The sequence below is a fragment of the Pan paniscus genome, chromosome 2 (assembly GCF_029289425.2).
Source record: "Pan paniscus chromosome 2, NHGRI_mPanPan1-v2.0_pri, whole genome shotgun sequence".
In the NCBI taxonomy this organism is placed as follows: Eukaryota; Metazoa; Chordata; class Mammalia; order Primates; family Hominidae; genus Pan; species Pan paniscus.
In genome coordinates this window covers 13367782-13385931 of record NC_085926.1, presented here as the reverse complement: position 1 = coordinate 13385931, position 18150 = coordinate 13367782, and the positions used below count along the sequence as shown (strand labels likewise).

The window sequence follows — 18150 nt, the reverse complement described above, 5'->3', positions numbered from 1 at the left end:
TCTTACGACCTCCCATTCCACAGATACCAACAGATGAGAGAATCGAGTGAGCCATGTCCCCATCCCCGAGGGCTACTTGCTGCACTACATGAGGGGTCCCTGGGAAAGCCACACGCACCACTCCCGACTATGAAACCTGCCATGTGTGCCGTGTGGGGGGTGGAGGGGGTTGGGGCAGAGGTGTTGGTGAGTGGGAGGGTAGGGCAGACATGCCGCCCACCTGCTGAGGTGCAGAGAAGAACGACAGGTGTGCAGGTAAGAGGACCAAGTGTCCTTTTAGAGGAGTGGCTATTCATTTAGACTGGATGGGCAGGGGAGGGCTTTTCCTCAGAAAAGTCGCCGGACTCTGTTTCTTTGGCCAAACTTGATGTGGAATCCAAGTGAACTGGGCTATGAGCTGGCTGACCTGGCTTCGGTGGGTGGCAGATGAAAGTGTTGGCATCTCAGCCAGTGAGCCCTATGTGCAGACCCTGCCTTTTCTGCTTAGTGAGCCCCTGTGTGTCCTTGAGTGCTGTGTCTCCAGACCCGGTTTTGAGTATGGACTGAGTGGCTACATGGGCCACCTATGGCCCAGAGCCTGTACTGGTCAGGGACTGTGTTAGCTGTTGTAGCCACGTGCCTCTTCCAGTGGTTCCTCTGTTCCTCACGGTGGGTCCCAGCCAACCAGGGAGAGGCCCGTCTGGTGTTTAGAGTTCCTGATATCAGTGTAGGACATTGCCCTGCCCCTGTGCTCCCAGAAATTGGAGAATGGCAGCTTATATCAGACTCTGTACCAGAGGGAAGGCATGGCTGGCGTTGCAGGGCTCGGTTCCCCTCTTCCCTGGACCCACACTTTCCCGAGGTGTGCTTCAGTGGGTAGTGGGGACTGCAGTCACTTCATTGCCACCATTAAAATGCTGCTGCTTTTATGTACTACCTATACTAGAATTTACTGAACATTTCCTTCAAAATGACTCACTTTTTAAAAAACATTGACATTATCTTTCGTATTAACATTTATGAGCTCATGAGTTTGGTACATTTGTTTTTCCTAAAACACTTAAATGAATATGTAATAGTTAAAATGCATAATGAGTCTGTTAAAAAATAGCTCATCTGTGCATCATCTAAACTGGTGGGTGTGTCATATCCTGAGGAAAATGCTCCTGGAATGGGAGAGGTATCTGATCTGGAGTCACCCAGGCCTAGCTGCGATAGTTGGCCCTGCTGCTGACAGCTGTGTGGCTTTGGGCAAATTACTTAACCACTCTGAGCCTCAGTTTGGTTTTCCCATACAGGGCTGGTGGAGGATTCAGTGATAAATAGAAGTGTTTAGCTCTGGGCCTGATACATGGTGCCCTTTCCTTTCCTCAGTTGCCCTTCTCATTTCTTATACCCTCCCTGATTAGTCAGGGTTTTCTGAAGAAACAGAACCAATAGGACATATATGTCATATATATATAGCTCATATGCATATATTCAATAGGCTATATATATAGCCTATATATATATATCTTATACACACACCCCCTCATATGTATATCAGAGGTTTAGTATAAGGGATTAGCTTACATGATTATAGAGGCTGACAAGTCCTAAGAGCTGCATTCAGCTGGAATCTCAGGAGAGCTGATGGTTTAGTTTTAGTCTGAAGGCCAGCAGGCTCAAGACCCAGAAGAGCCTATGTTTCAGCTCGAGTCTGAAGACAGGGATGCTGACATCCCCACTCAATGACTGCGAGGCCCAGAGCGGGAATTCTCCTTGCTAAGGCTTTTGTTCTGTTCAGGCCGTTACTTGATTGGATGAGGCCCACCCACATTAGGTGGCATCTACTTTACCCAGGCCACAGATTCAAATGCTAATCTCATCCAAAAACACCCTCAGAGAAATGGCCAGATTAGTGTTTGACCAAATATCTGGTCACTGTGGCTCAGTCAAGTTAACATGTAAAGTTAATCCTCACACTCCACCAGCACACTTTTATTTTAATAAAAAACAGTCCTTGGATATCTCAGTGCTCTCCAGAAACGAACTGTTCCTGCCTGCCCTCACCTCTCTTATCTCCTCCTGTACTCCCTGTCTCTCTTTGCCTGGGTTGGTTTGATCAACTACCATGTCTGTGAAGAATTACCCACCCTCCCTCCATGTAGATGTAATTCTTCTCTCCCCAGATCCTGGAAACAGAAACATTCCCGACTTGCACATGACTGGCCAGCTCTTTCATTCCCAGCCTGGGAAAGAGCCAGCCTGAATCTCCAGGGACACCTATAGGGTTTTTCTAAGGCCCATCCTGGAAAGCTGCTGCCCCTCGGAGGGAGGGCGCTTCTGCGTGGCCCTGATAGCAGAAAGCATCCTGCTTTTGGGCTTAGAACCCCTGTGTCCTAGCCTGGCCTCTGTGGCCTTAAACCAGTCCTGTTTTCCTAAGCCTCAATTTACCGATCTGTAAGATGAGGACATAGCAGTAGTTCTCTAAGTTACAACTAACATTAGGGGGAAGATATTTTCATTTAGAAGTCAGAATAACACAGAAAAGAAATGATAATGTAATGAATACCCATATTCCTACCATCAGAATTAGCCATTGTGTAACAACCTATATTGGTTTCCATTCTTTTTTTAAAGAAATAAAGCCTTCTGAATAAAAGTGAATTCCTCCTTACTGCCCCCACCATTTCCACTTCCACCTTTTCTATTTTGAGTTTGGTGCAAACCTTTCCCTCTGTAATTCTCTGGCAGACACTTTCTGTTGTGCTTTTTCATCCAGCATTACACACCCCTGTGAGGAAGGCAGGGTGGGTGGGGGCCCTGCCTTACAGATGAGGACGGAATTGGTGGCTGTTGCAGTTATTTTGTGTCCCTTAAAGACATGCCCAAAGCTATGGGTGGGCTCAGAATGCCCGGGAAGGAAGTCAGATAACTGAAAGGAACACTCACACTGGTCACAGGAAAACCAGCGTGAGCTGCCTGCAGCCTCCAGGAGGTGTTGGGATGGGCTGCCCCTGATTCCCATGCGGGTCCTGACCCAGAGAGAGCAGGCCCCAGGGGAGCGGGGATCTGCAGAGGCCAGACGTGGCCTGGTCTGCTTGTGAGGAAGCCCTGGGTGGATGGAATCTTACTCCTGTTGCACAGAGCTCAGCCAGCTGAAGAGGGGATGCAGGGATCAAGCCCCAGGCCCTGGGGCCTGAAGGGTGGGAGCCACCTTAGATGGCTGAGGCAAGCCTTCCCAGGCCAGGCCAGGCTGCTTTCTCTCTCCCCCAGGCTCTGTCGTCAGCCCTGAGTGCTGAGAGGAGGGACTTTCTTAAGAAGGTCACAAGAGCATTTAGCACCTGCTGCCTCCCAAGTAGAGCCTGGGCAGGGGTCAGAGGTGTCCACAGAGACCCCAGGACATGAGAGCCCTGCGCCTGCACGGCCCTCCACCAGGAGGCCAGGCCTCAGAGCCAGGCCAGCATTGGAACCACTCACCACGTGAACGAATGTCTGTGTCCCCCCAGACTCATGTGTTGACAGCTCATCCCCAAGGCATTTGAGGATCCCCAAGGCGATGGCATTTGAGGTAGCACCTTTGGGAGGTGATGGGGTCATGAGGGTGGGGCCCTCATGGTTGGGATTAGTGCCCTTATACAAAAGGCCCCAGAGAGCTCCCTCGCCCCTTCTGCCATGTGACAACAGTGGGAAGACAGCAGGCATGACCCAGAAAGTGGGCCCTCACTAGACACCTAGTATGCCAGCTGATCTTGGACTGCCAGCCTCCAGAACTGTGAGCAATACATTTCTGTTGTTGGAAAAACCCTGTTTGTGATGTTTTGTCATGGCAGCCCCAAAAGACTAAGACGTGTGACTGTGAGCTCTGAAAATGCAGCCAGTACTACATGTCAGAAGCATGATATTTAGGATATGTTGGGGTAAATCACGTATTTTCTTAAAAATATGACTTTTTAGTAGGGATTTAAAAACGGAGGAATAGGCAGAGTGCAGGGGACTTTTAGGGCAGTGGTGCTGTTCCGAAGGATACTGCCATGGCAGGCGTGGGCTGTTATCCATCTGTCCAAACTTACAGGACATGGGATGCCGACTGTGCACCCTCATGTCAGCTGCGAGTGTTCTGAGTTGTGAGGTCACCACAGTTTCCTCCATTGTAACCAATGCACCACTCTGGTGGGGATGTTGAGGGAAGTGTTGTGTATGTATGGGGCAGGGCATGTATGGGAAATCTATACTTTCTATTCAGTGTTGCTGTGCACCTCAAACTGCTTTAAAAAACAAGGTTTATTAAAAATTAATCTCACCTGTTACTTTTTTTTTTGACGGAAAATGAAAACGTAGCCTGTGTTACACGTCTGTTGTGCAGGGCTATCTCAGGCTTGTATGAGTCCTTAATGTAGCCCTGCTACATGGACATGAAAGGTGTGGTCACTGCAGTCGGGTTCTGCAGGCTGTCCAGGCATCTCAGTGTGGCAGCCCAGGGAAGAGCTTGGGGAGTTTTGCAAGGAGAATTTCAGGCTTCTTTTACTTGGATAGGAAGAGCTCTGTTTGCATTTATTGGGCCTGTGTCTGAGATTAATACACTGCTGTTATGAAGCAAGAAAAGAGTGGTTATCTCTATTTTGTTGAGGAGACAGAGGCTAGGAGAGGGTGTGGGATTTACAGGCCAGACCAGGACCCCAGATCCCAGTTCCCAGGGGCCATCGAATGATACATACCACAGTGTTTTTAAAGGCAGGAGTGGGAAATGATGAATTCTCTTTTTCCCCCATAGACTTTATTTTCTTTATTCTTTATATTTATTCATTTATTCTACTTGTTTGTTTGCTTGAGACGGGACCTCATTCTCTCACTCAGGCAGAGTGCATTGACACAATCACAACTCACTGCAGCCTTGAACTCCTGGGCTCAAGGGATCCTCCCTCCCACAGCCTCCCATGTAGCTGGGACCACAGGTGCACACCACCATAACTGGCTAATTAAAAAAATTTTTTTTTGTAGAGATGGCGTCTCACTTTGTTGCCCAGCCTGGTCTCGAACTTTTGGGCTCAAATGATCCTTCCACCTCAGCCTCCCAAAGTGTTAGGATTAGAGGCATGAGCCACCGCACCTGGCAGAGTAGACTTTTTTTTTTTAAAGCAGTTTTAGGTTTATGGCAAAATTCAGTAGTAAGTACAGGCTCCTTTTTCTGCCCCCAGATCGAATCTAGGACCCAGGATTTGTTGAGTTTCCTTAGCCTCTACTGCCCTGTGTGAATTTTCTAATTTGTCCTTGTTTCCACACTCTCTTTTGTGTGCTTGTGTATGGGAAGTTTAAAGCCCCTCGAAAAACACCGTAGGGCACTAGTGCTGTCAGCATTTGGATGGTTGGACGGAGTGTTTCCAGTGAGTATGGGCCGGGTTCATAGGCACCTGCTTCTTGTCTCCTGTGTGGGCTTGTGCCTGCTTTGCTGTGTTCCTCGACTCTGTGCCATGCTATTTTCCTGGAAGAAATCCACAAGGGGCCACAGACACACTTCCTCCGGGGTGTAGATTGCTTTCCTTCACTGATGGGTGCAGCTCATTTTCCGTAAACTTCCAAGGTCCATCTGGAGGCCTCCTGCTGCAGCCCACTGTGGCCAGGTGGTGTCGGAGTGGTCGGCATGCTCAGGTGTGTTGGAAGAGGCCTTGTGCTGGCTTGGCCCAGGGAAGACACTTGGCATCCAGCCAGAAGGCGGGACATCTGCCTAGGTGTGTTCCGCACCATTGCCTTTTTTTTTTTTTTTTTTTGACCCAGAGTCTCACTCTGTTGCCCAGGCTGGAATGCAATGGCTTGATCTTGGCTCACTGCAGCCTCCGCCTCCTGGGTTCAAGCGATTCTCCTGCCTCAGCCTCCCGAGTAGCTGGGATTACAGGTACCCGCCACCAAGCCTGGTTAATTTTTTGTATTTTTAGTAGATACAGGGTTTCACCAACTTGGTCAGGCTGGTCTCGAACTCCTGACCTCTGGTGATCTGCCCACCTCGACCTCCCAAAGTTCTGGGATTACAGGCATGAGCCACTGCGCCTGGCCATGCACCATTGCTTTTTGACACCAGGCAGTTTCTGACAAGTCTCCTTCAGAATACTCGTGGCTGTGGATGTTCCAGTGAGTTTAGGCAAAGTTAGGGAGGATGCAGAGACCCCGGAGTGTCTGCTCTGTGTTGGGTGCTGTGCCGGGTGCGGCCCCAAGAGACAAGCACCAGGCACGGCTTAGTGGCCCCTCCTGGGGCCTTGGTCACACTATAAACTCTCTGAGGGCAGCATGGCCAGCCGCTTCCCATGGCCCTGCTTCACCCCAGATCCTGGTGGCATTCTTTTGGAGGCCCTGTACACTAGGCCTGAGAGCCTCTCTGTAGACAGCACATGCTAGCTGGGCACGCTCAGTGTGGAGTCTGCTGTCCTCTGCCTCTCGTCCCCTTCTCACCTGGGCCTGGGGCAGTTATCCTGGGCCATGGATGAGAAACTGAGGCGCTGACAGCAGATAGCTTTCCCCACACATTCCTGTTATCCTTCCTCCTGTTATCCTCCCGGGGGAAATTGGCTCACAGACGTCTGGGCTCATTTGTGGATGTGTTTATCTGTCTGTCTCCCCACTGTGGCTATAATATCCGCTCCGCAGGCACTGGGAGCTCATGGTTGTGGTTATCATTACAGGTAGTGATCCCCAGGGTTAGTGGAACCCGTTGGGGTTGGAAGCTGATGCCCGGAGCCTGCTGTGTGCCAGGCCTGGGCTAGAGGTCGGTCGAGATGCCTGTGCCCCCTCCCTGTGCAACGTGTCCCTTGTGGGATCCCTTGAGCAGCTTTCCTGCTGGTACTGAACGACTCCCACATCTGCAGGAGTCTTGGACGGTGGCCATCTGTTGAGCCTTGAGATCATTTCCAGGTGTGAGGTCTCCTGTTTGATTTGCTCCATGGGGACTGTGTGCACAGCCCCGGAGCCCTCAGCTTGTGGAGGTCTTAACTGGAGAGGCCTTGGCAGGGCTCCACGTCTCCTCTGGGTTTGAAGCTGGTGTTAGGCGGCCCACCTCACTTCTGTCTTTGGGTCCAGGACTGCGCCCTAGACGGGAGCCACAGCCTGGTGTCTGGACCCCACTGTGCCTTGCAGTGCAGCTCCAGAGAGTAAATGCTGTCTTCTTTCACTGCAGGTTGTCCACCCGGCCGGAGGTGGCCAGCATCGAGCCGCTGGGCCTGGACGAGCAGCAGTGCTCCCAGAAGGCAGTGGTGCAGGCCCGCCTGACCCAGCCTGCCCGCCTCACCAGCATCATCTTCGCAGAGGACATCAGTAAGGGCTGAGTGCTGTGTGTGATCCCCGGTGGGAGCCAGAGACAGGGAAACGCCCACTGAGACCCAGGGTCCTAGAGGCTACCTGAGCCCATGGCAGGGCTTTCTCTTGTTGAGTGGCAGGACACCCAGGCAGGAGACAGGCACCCAGCAGGCAACACCCATCCCAGGCCTTGTGCCAGCACTTCGTACCATGTTCCCTTTTGTGGAGGCTGGCTTGCTAAATTTCTAAATTATTATTTGTTACCTAAATAACTCTTAATGGGTAGCAACTCATTACTATGACAGTTGTCCTAATCTGTGAGATCACTCCTTTTCCTTCCCCATATCTAATTTATTATATTAGTTGTAAAATAGTTTGACAACAACAATATAATTTTCTATCACGCTTTTCCCTACTTAGATTATAGGACATGTTCCATTTTACCATACAATGATTTTTTTTTTTTTTTTTTTTGAGACAGAGTCTTGCTCTGTCGCCCAGGCTGGAGTGCAGTGGCGCGATCTTGGCTCACTGCAACCTCCGCCTCCTGGGTTCAAGTGATTCTCCTGCCTCAGCCTCCCGAGTAGTTGGGACTACAGGCATGCGCCACCACACCCGGCTAATTTTTGTATTTTCAATAGAGACGGGTTTCACCAAGTTGGCCAGCCTGGTCTCAAACTCCTGACCTCATGATCCACCCACCTCAGCCTCCCAAAGTGTTGGGATTACAGGCGGGAGCCACCGCACCTGGCCCATACAATGATTTTTAATGCTGAATAATATTCTCTTTTTTATGTTGCTGTTTTGAGACAGTGTCTTACTCTGTCACCCAGGCTGAAATGCATTGACTCCAACACTGCTGACTGCAGCCTCAACCTCCTGGACTCAAGCAATCCTCCTGCCTCAGCCTCTCAAGTATTTAATAGCTGGGACCACAACAGGTGCATGCCACCATGCCCAGCTAATTTGTAAAATTTTTTGTGGCAAGTTGGGGGTCTCCCAATGTTGTCCAGGCTGGTTTCAAACTCCTGGGCTCAGGCAACCCTTCTGCCTTGGCCTCCCATAGTGGCGGGATTACATGTGTGAGCTACCACACCCGGCCCAAATAATATTCTTAACAGGAGGTTGTCCTATAAGCATTCCCTTGTATTGGGCATTTAGAGTGTTTTCAGCTGTTTGTTTCAGTGTTACATATAAAAATAAATGTTTTTATATAGAGAACAAATTAGAGTCCTTTTACATTATTTCTTAAGATAAATTCCCAGTTTTTCTGGGCCACAGCCTTGAATATTTTTATTTTTACTTTTTGAGATGGAGTCTCGCTCTGTTACCCATGCTGGAGTGCAGTGGTGTGATCTTGGCTCACTGCAACCTCTGCCTCCCGGGTTCAAGCAATTCTTCTGCCTCAGCCTCCCAAGTAGCTGGGATTACAGGCATGTGCCACCATGCCTGACTAATTTTTCTTGTATTTTTAATAAAGATGGGGTATCATCATGTTGGCCAGGCTGGTCTTGAACTCCTGACCTCAAGTGATCCACCTGCCTTGGCTTCCCAAAGTGCTGGGATTACAGACGTGAGCCACCACACCTGGCCAACCTTGAATACTTTTAAGGCTTTTGATACATGGGACTGTATTGCTGTGCAAGAAAACCACACTAAAGTGCACAAGTATTTTTATATGGTACCTGGAGAATGGTCAGAACAATTTTGTATCTCTTGCTGCTATCCTTACACTTGAGGGTTCCCCAGGTAATGCCATTTACATACCTTATTTATGGAGCAAGTAAAAAAATCTCTGGGTGTGCCCACCAGCCCCTTCTGTACTATAGTTGATAGTCTTTTATAAAAACACCAGCATATGTGAAAACCAAAAACCACCAGCGTAATCCCTAATCTCAGTGAAGGGACAGGGCTCTCGTCTTTGGGATGGGAACTCATCATACTATAACCCTTGTCACTTCACAAAATGCTTACACCCTGAACAAAACTAAGTTTTCCTGGAGTTTTTTTTTTGCCCACAGCTTTAAATGCTGGTGCCCTGCTGGAAAAGCCAGAATGGGTGGTGACAAGGCCCCCACAGCCCTTCCTTTCTGGTAGTCCCTGTTAACTGTCAGTGGGGCCATGTGCGAGGCAGCTGCTTGGCTTCTGAGGGTGAAGCTGGTGGTTGCCGTGGTCTTTGCCAGAGTGTAAGCCTGCAAGGCTTGGAAGTGGAGCCAGGGGCGGGGACTGTCTTTGGTGCTGACCCCTCCCTGGGGTTCCTCCAGCCACAGGCCAGGTCCTGCGCTGTGATGCCATTGTGGACCTCATCCATGACATCCAGATCGTCTCCACCACCCGCGAGCTCTACCTGGAGGACTCCCCCCTGGAGCTGAAGATCCAGGCCCTGGACTCCGAAGGTGAGGACGTCCCCTGCCTGTTTGTCCTCTGCAGCCCATGCTAGATCATCCCCCCACCATGACTCTGGCCTCTCTGCGTTCCCCACTCCTCTGGCATCCAACCCTGCAGGTCCCTAGAGGGCAGCTCTGGTCAGGCAGGTGAAGTTGGTGCTGGGGGAGATGCTGAGGAGGCAGAAACCACCTCTGAGGTGGGCCTCAGGCCCTCGGTGGTGTCGAATCATGGTCACTCCTGGCCCTCAGGAACCCCTGCAGTGGGGCCTGTGTGCTCAGAGCTGTGGCTCTGTGACCCTGGAGCCAGACCCTGCCTGCATAGTGCTGGTCCTTGGTGCAGCACATCTTGGGGAAGCTAGCATTCTTGGCAGCGATGGGAGGCAGGGAGAGGCTCCCTGCTCTGGCTCTTAGGGCCAGTGGTGGCTTCCTGTTCCAGACCTCAGAGCATGTTTGTGGGTCAGGTCACATTTATGCTGCCGGCCCAGGGCACTGCCCTCACATCTTCACCTTGCCAGAGTCAAATATGGGCTTGTTTCCAGGCTGGAATTCTTCTAGGTGATCTCTTAAAGGAAGTAAGGGAAACTTTTTTTTTTTTTTTTGAGACAGAGTCTTGCTCTTGTTGCTCGGGCTGGAGTGCAGTGGTGCGATCTTGGCTTACTGCAACCTCTGCCTCCTGAGTTCAAGCGATTCTCCTACCTCAGCCTCCCAAGTAGCTAGGATTAGAGGTGCCTGCCACCAAGGCCAGCTAATTTTTTTTTTTTTTTTTTTTGTATTTTTAGTGGAAACGGGTTTTCACCAAGTTGGCCAGGCTGGTCTTGGACTCCTGACCTCAGGTGATCCACCCGGCTTAGCCTCCCAAAGTGCTGGGATTACACACATGAGCCACCGCACCTGGCCAGTAAGGGAAACTTTGTAGGTTAAAATTCTTGTCAGAGAAAATAAAAATCAGGCAAAAGATGCCTTTCAGATGATCTGCCCCAAAACCAAGTCCAAACCAAGGCTCACCTTGTCTTTGAAACCTTTTCTGACAACTCTAGCTCCTGTTTTTGAAAAAAAATTTCTGGATCAGGATTTCTTAGCCTAGATAGTATTGATTGACATTTGGGGTTGAATAATTCTTTGTGATGCGGGCTGTCAGTGCATTATAGGATGTTCAGCAGCGTCCCAGGCCTCTACGTACTAGATGTTAGTAGTGTCTCCCAAGCCATGACAATCAAAAATGTCCCAGACATGGCCAAATGTCCCTGGGGGGCCAAACCACTGTTTAGAGCACTAGCAGACCCTTTCTTCCCCGCTTACCCATTCATCAGATGAGGCCCTTAACCTCTGACACTGCCTTCTGACCTGTGAGATTGAGATAGTGATGCTTGTCCTGGGGACCATAAGGACTTAGTGAGAAATATGTACAGTGTTCGGTCTTGCGTGGGTACTCAGTAAGCCAGGGGGTGTTTCTCTGAGCACTTTGTACAAACTGGGCATTGTCCAGGCACCAGTGTTGCTATAGGGAAAGAAGTACCTGGCAGCTCCCAAACAGTTAAACACAGAGTTATCCTGTGCCCCGGCAATTCCACTCCTGCCCAAGAGACCGGAAAACACATGTTCACATGTGAATGCTCATAACAGCATTATTCATAACCGCCAAGTGTGAAGACAACCCAAGAGTCCATCAACGGATGAGTGGAAAAACAAAACACGGTCGACCCCTGCAATGGAATATTATTTAGCCACAAAAAGAAGGAAATACAGGCTGGGCGCAGTGGCTCATGCCTGCAATTCCAGCACTTTGGGAGGCCGAGGCGGGCAGATCACTCGAGGTCAGGAATTCGAGACCAGCTTGGCCAACATGGTGAAACCCTGTCTCTACTAAAAATATAAAAATAAGCCAGGCGTGGTGGCGCACACCTGTAGTCCCAGTTACTCAGGAGGCTGAGGCAAGAGAATCGCTTGAGCCCAGGAGGCGGAGGCTGCAGTGAGCCGAGATGGCACCATTGCACTCCAGCCTGTTTCAGATTCCTGGGTGCAGTGTGTGAAGGTGCCATGATCTCCACGTCCTGGCCAGCACTTGCTATTGCTCATCCTTGTGGTTCTAGTTAAACCCCCTTTAAGTCACTTTTTCTTGAATGTGTATCCATTCTCCCCAGGCAGGTGGTGGGGATGTCGGGATTGGGGAGGTGCCTGCCTCAGCCTTCCCAGGCCACTGTTATGCCAGGATGGTGCCCAGCAGCCCTGGATGGTTTCCTCTCACACTCCCCCCTCTCCTGGAGGGTTGATGGCCCCTGCAGCCAGTTCCAGAGTAGGACGTCACCTGGTCTCCACAGACTGGGTCATTCACCAGTAGCCCATGACAAGGCCCCACCTTTGCAGCAAGGAAATGGATAACTTCCCTCCTCGCCCACTGTGAGGGCATCATGCTTTCTACTTGGTCCTCCTCGCCCCGAAATACTTTGATGAGTACCTTTATCATTTCTTTTGCCTTTTTTTCTGAGCCTGTGACCTCTTTTCTGATCAGAGTCTCCTCTGTGAAGATGAACTTGACCCTTAGAACCTTTGAGGGCAGTCCCAGAAATGATGTGCCTTATCTGTATTGATGAATGTCAAGAAAGAGAATTGCTCAACGAACAGTGGCACCCTGGCTGCCCATGGATGCCAGGCAGTATGTTGTCCCCTTAGTAAGTACAATGTCTTATTGTGCTTATAAATGGTCTCATGCCCACTATATAGATGAGGAAGCTGAGGCTCAGAGAGCTTCAGTAACTTGCCCATGGTCACACAGCTCATGGGTGGCTGAGCAGGGCCTGGGATCCAGGATGTCTGACTCTGTCGCCTGAGCTGTTTCCTGCTGGATGCACTGCCTGTCTCCTACTGCTGCATTTTCCTGGGCATTGGGGGCCCTCCCCACATGGCTGGGATCTGCCCTTTTGGCCAGAAGCCACCTGCAGAGTGCCCGCCTCCAGACAGGGCTCTGTCTGTTGCACATAGTAGGTACTAATAGCTTCTTTTTGAGTGGAAAAAGCAAAACTTTGAGCAGAGGTTTTCACAGCTATTTCCTGGCCCACCTGTGCCTCTTGCATCAGCAGAACTGGACTAGCTCAGGGTATCCAAAGATGCCCCCTCCTCACCTTTCCTTATCCCATCTCTTCTGCCTGGAGCACCTTCCCCTCCTGAACTCTGCTTTCAGAAGCTATGCTTCCTCTGGCATTGCCTCTCAGGTGTCCCCTCCTTCAGGGAGCCCTCCTTGGCTGCCCAAGGTGGGACTTGTTCTTCCCTTCGATGTCCCTCAGCTCTGCAGTGCCCCCTGACCTGGGATACAAGGCATTTTCTACTGTGGCTTGTCAAGGTCAGCACTAGGAAGACATAACTGAAATCAGTTCATTCTTCTGGACTTTTCTGTGCCTGACACTGGACTTTGGGGCCAGCCGGCATTGGGTAAATGTTTGCTAGGTTGAATTGCCTAACATTTTCCTTCAGCTCTCCTGCAGGACAGGGGAGGTAGATCCTCTGGAGACTGGACCCCTGGCTTTCCTGGTTAATATCTAAACTTGGCTGTGAGGCTTCAAGGTCAAGGGCTACGTTGCACATAGTAGGTACTGATAGCTTCTTTTAGAGTGGAAAAAGCAAAACTTTGGGCACAGATTTATTGACAGCTTTCCCTTCCCCCTTGCCACCCTTAGGGATGCCCACCTGCAGCAGGCCCTGGAAAGGCAGACACCTGCCTTGACATCCCCAGGGCCCACGCAGCTGGGTCTGGCCATGTTGCCAGCAGCTGGCGGGAGAGAAAGCCAGTGGCCAGCAGCTGGCAGGCCCATGCATGAACGAGGGTCCCTGTGTTCTCATCTGCACGGAGCCCTGCAAATCCTGCACTCGGTCCTGTGTGTGCACCTGCCCGAGCAGGTAACTTACAGAAGCCTAAGGACACTTTCTGCCCTTGAAATTACCACACATTCAACTCTTCTTCCACATTTGAACATGGTGGACTTCCAGGAGAGACTGTGGGGAGCAAAGATGATGAAAAACAGAGCTCCACGTGCAGCCCCTGAAGTGTCTGCAGGCATGATTCTCTCCCACCATTTTCCTTGCTAAGAGCCCCTTAGCAGGGCCTCCCCCACCTCCATCGCCTTGTCCATAAGCGGACCGTTGTGAACACCGGACATGTCACGGGGGTGCTTTCTCAATTTGATCTTCCCACCAACCCCATGTGTTGGTATTTTCATCCCCATTTTACAGAAGAGAAAAGCCGTGCTTGGAGCTGAGCTGGGTGGAAGCCCCAGGGTAGCTATTCAGGACTCTTGTGGTGTTGGCATGTATTTGTGTTAAGGGAGTGGCCTGCCTAGTGGTCTGCAGTCTTGTGTTTCTGGTTACTGGGTCACACTATTATAGGGACTCCATGCTCCCCTCACTGAGCACACTGTAAAGCTGGCCTGCTGGGCTCTGACTCTGGAAGGCAGGAATTTGGGCCCAGGCTCCCCTCACCGAGCATACTGCAAAGCCGGCCTGCTGGGCTCTTCCCCGAGAAGGTGGAATTGGAGCCCAGGCTCCCCTCACTGAGCACACTGCTAAGCCAACCTGCTGGCTCTGCCCCCGGACAGTGGAACTGGGGCCAGCAGTACTCCATATGCACCCTGTTTCAGCTCAGTGTGCAGAAGAAGGTTCTCACAGTCAGAGCTGTTGAACAGAGGAATGGGCTGTGCTGGGCGATGAGCTCCTCGTCCCTGGGGTATGCGGGAAGGGTCTCAAGCCCCCATCTGATGGGGACGCAGCATCCAGGGGTTGGACTAGAGGACTCCTGTCTTGCAGCCGATGTGCTTCGCTGGTGTGGATTTTCATATCCACCATCCTCACCTAATGCCCTGGATGTTAGGAAGACAGATTAATTTTCAGGAAACCATAGAGTTTTCATTTGCTCAAAATCCTGCTCTGGACCTCTAAGAAAATATCTTCCCGCATGTATGTACATCATAGATGGGGGTTGTCTTCCTCTGATCAGTTGCTCACATTGACGGAAAGACACCCAGGGAACTGTAAGAAGATGCCTCTCTTCATAAAAGATGCCCTGAGAAGTAAGGCGAAGGAGCAGAGTTTTCTGGAGCTTCTGCTAAGCACTATTTCATGCAGTCTTTGAGACCTTGCAGGGCCAGGGATTGGGGTGAAGAGAAGCAGGACCCCAGGCCCGTCCGACTCTAAATACCTTGCCCTTTGCACTGTAGAAAACAGCTTTTCTTGGCCCCCAGATCCCTTGTACTGGGAGCTGGTCAGAAAGGGAGTGTGGATGAGGGATGTGGAACAGGCGTGGAGCATCAGGGGCTGGTGAGGAGTGTGGCATGGCCCCTTCTAGAGAGGGCGAGCAGCTTCTGGCCCTCAGAGGGAATGAGGCCCAGGTGGGTGAATCTTCATCCTTTCAAGAGGAGGTGAGAACTAGACTTGCATGTAGCATCTGTTTCTTGATTGGAAAGGACAGATCAGAAGGCTCCCAGGCAGCAAGCCAGGACATAAGAGCCAAGGCTGGCTGGGCCTGGCTCTCCTTGCCCCCTACCTACCCCACGACCTCAGGAGTCTCACAGTCAAGGTGAAGAGACAAGAGTCATGTGACACTAGACAGTTTGGGTAATGCCCCTCCACCCTGGGTCCCCTCCCCTGCACAGGGAGGGAGAGGAGTTTACTCCCAGGAAGTGGTGAGCAGGAATGAATGGCCCAGGTTTCCAAGCAGCCTCCTAAATTGTAAACCGCTCACAGACGTGCGGGGCAGCAGTGTTATGCACTGCACTGAGCTGGTCTTGCAGTCAAGGGCAGGGAGTCACAGCAGGAAGAGCACAAGCTTTCATCGGACAGCCCTAGGTTCAAATTCTGGCCTCGCCCCCTGGTGGTCACATGACCATGAGTAAGTGTCTTCATTCCTTTCAGCCTCAGTTTCCTCTCCTGACATACAGGTTATGACACCTGCCTGGTGGGTGGTGATGTGGAGTGTGGTTCCTGCATGGGGCAGAAGCTCCCATCACGCCTCCCTCCACCCTGGGAAATTAACTCCATATCTGTCTGCCTCTCCCATCTGCTCTTATAGGGAACACCTTCAGCACTCTGGCTGGACTGGTCTTCGAGTGGACGATTGTGAAGGACTCCGAGGCGGACAGGTTCTCAGACTCCCACAATGCGCTGCGGTAAGGGGTGCCTCTGCTAGGCCTGGCCCCTTTGAAGGGAAGGGGAAAGGGGGACATCTGTGAGCTCCTCACCAGCGGGGGGCTTTCATCTGGGTCATTGAGGAGTCTGGGAGACTCCTAGGATGCCCGCAACATTCCGAGTGTCTGATTAAGGAATGGGATCCACTCACACCATTGTGCGGGAGCCTGGCTGCTTCTGCAGCCCCCAGAGAGTGTCCTGTGAGAAGCTGTTAGAGGCTTGGGATGTCCAGCTGGAGAAATGAGACATGCATGGCTGTCTCAGGGCACAGGGAAAGTGTGGGTGGCCCCAGGCTACACTTCTGGGGGGCCAGTTAAAGGGCAGCCAGGTTTCGGCTGGGGCACAGGCCAGCTGTGCCGGTGGGTCTCAGGTGGAACAGGCTGAGTCGCCCATACGGCGGTATAGTAAGACCAGTTGTGAGGCGGACACCTTAAGCATCTTGACCTGTGTCATCCTTCTGGCAGCCACACGAGCTTGCACACCACTGTGCTCTCCATCGAGTAGTTGTGGAGGCTGAGACTTGGAGAGGCCGAGCCGCTTGTCTGAGCTCCGGGAGGACAGAGCTGGAGTCTGAACTCAGATCCGTGGATCTGCACTGTCTCATATGGGAGCCACGGGCCCCAGAGCTATTTACTTGTAGTTAGAAAATGAGCAGTTCAGTTCCTAAGATGCACAAGCCTCCTGTCAATGGCTCACTGCGCTGCCACATGTGGGACAGGGCAGGAGCAGAGCCACGCAGGTCCTCTGCCGGTGCTGGTGCAGGTCCCAGGTCTGAGCTTGTATTCCCGACTGTGCCGCCTTCCTCATGATTTGCCATGTGGTTTTTAAAAAGCATGGTCCCTTTTTTAAAGTTGTTTTTGAATCTTTTGAGTCTCCTTTTGCAGCAATTTTAGGCCTGTAGAAAATCTGCCAGTTTAGTCCAAAAAGTGGTCTCCCTCATTCACCTGAGAGCCGGCTGCCAGCCTCATGTCCTGTCACCCTGATGATTTTCATGTGCTTTACGACCATCGGGGCATTGTCCTGCACGGCCACCATGCAGTCATGGCACTAGGAAACGAACACTGTTGCCGGCCGTCTTCAGACCTTACTCGAGTTTGGTCATTTGTCCCAGCTTTATCCTTTTCAGTAAAAAGAAGGATCCCAACCCCAAGTCACCTGCCGCATGTGTCCTGTTTCTCTTAGTCTCTGTCAGCCTGGGACTGTCTCCCGGGCTTTGACTTTGGACACCACAACGCTTGTGAAGAGGACAGTCTAGTTATCTGTAGAGTGGCCCTTGTTTTGGGTTTGTCTGCTGTTCCCTCACGGCCAGGGTCCGAACATTGTGTCTTTGGCAGAAACATCACAGAAGTGACGCTCCGCTCTTCCACTTGCCTCTGCGCTTTCTCACCCCTATATAATTATAAGTCCTTTGTCAGGGAGTTTACTGTCTGGTCTTTCATTACGCCATTAAAGTCCTGCTCTGGGCTGTAGGGGATGTTGGGGATGTGGTGGTTCCTCTGTCACAACCTTCTCCAGGGCTCAGCTCACAGCAACTCCAGGCCGACGTCCTCATGTCCTGACGCCTTTGTGAGCCGAGTTGCCCTTGTGGAGACAGCCTGCTGGACCAGCTCTGTGGGTTCTGGTGTTTTGTAAAACAATGACCATGGGCCAGAGAGTCAGAGACCTGGATTCCAGTCCTGGCTTTGTCGCTTCCTGCCTGTGTCCTTAGCCAGGGAACGTTACCCACCTGAGCCTCAGCCTCCTGCCCTGGGAAACAGAGCTGGAGGGGATCCCGTGCCTGCCTCTGAGGGCCACTGTACAGCTCAGTGGGTTGATCCACTCAGGGCCCCTCTCTGGGCCTGGCACACGCTGGATGTTGAGGGGATGCTGAATCCCTGTCCCCTTCTGACAATACCCCATTCCCCACCCCTTGAGCTTCCAGGCAGCTAGCTCTGCACCTGAGCCAAATGCTAACAGAAATCCCAGATGCCAAGGCGGGTTGGAGCTGGATTGTCCTGGATTTGTAATTTGGCGTGTGACACCTAGAGTAACCAGGCGAGGAAATAAATCACAGTGCGGCCCAGCATTGGCAGATTGCTCTTGTGCAGGGGAACAGTGGGCTCGTTTGTAAATGCAGGCTGAAGTGGGAGGCTGCGTGGGAAGGATCCCTGAAGTCCGCCTGCCCAGCAGCCCACACTCCAGGCTACACCACGTCCCCGACATCTCCCCAAGCTGGGATCCAGGGAGAGTGAGACATGGTGCCGTCTGGTGCCCAGGGCTAGGGGACCAGTCATGGAGAATCGTTCCCCAGAGCTGGGCGCTAGGCCGGGGAGGTTGGACAGGAGCAGGCAGCCTCGGGGAGGTGAGG

General features: G+C 51.7%; 1 protein-coding gene across 1 annotated transcript in view; it reads left to right on the top strand.

The window, feature by feature from the left end:
* Positions 1-18150, top strand: part of NUP210 (nucleoporin 210) — a 103799-nt gene that overhangs the window by 13238 nt on the left and 72411 nt on the right. The window contains exons 2-4 of the mRNA XM_034955863.3: positions 7127-7263; positions 9510-9641; positions 15688-15784. Of these exons, the coding sequence (XP_034811754.2) occupies positions 7127-7263; positions 9510-9641; positions 15688-15784 (366 nt within the window). The remainder of the gene's footprint in view (positions 1-7126; positions 7264-9509; positions 9642-15687; positions 15785-18150) is intronic.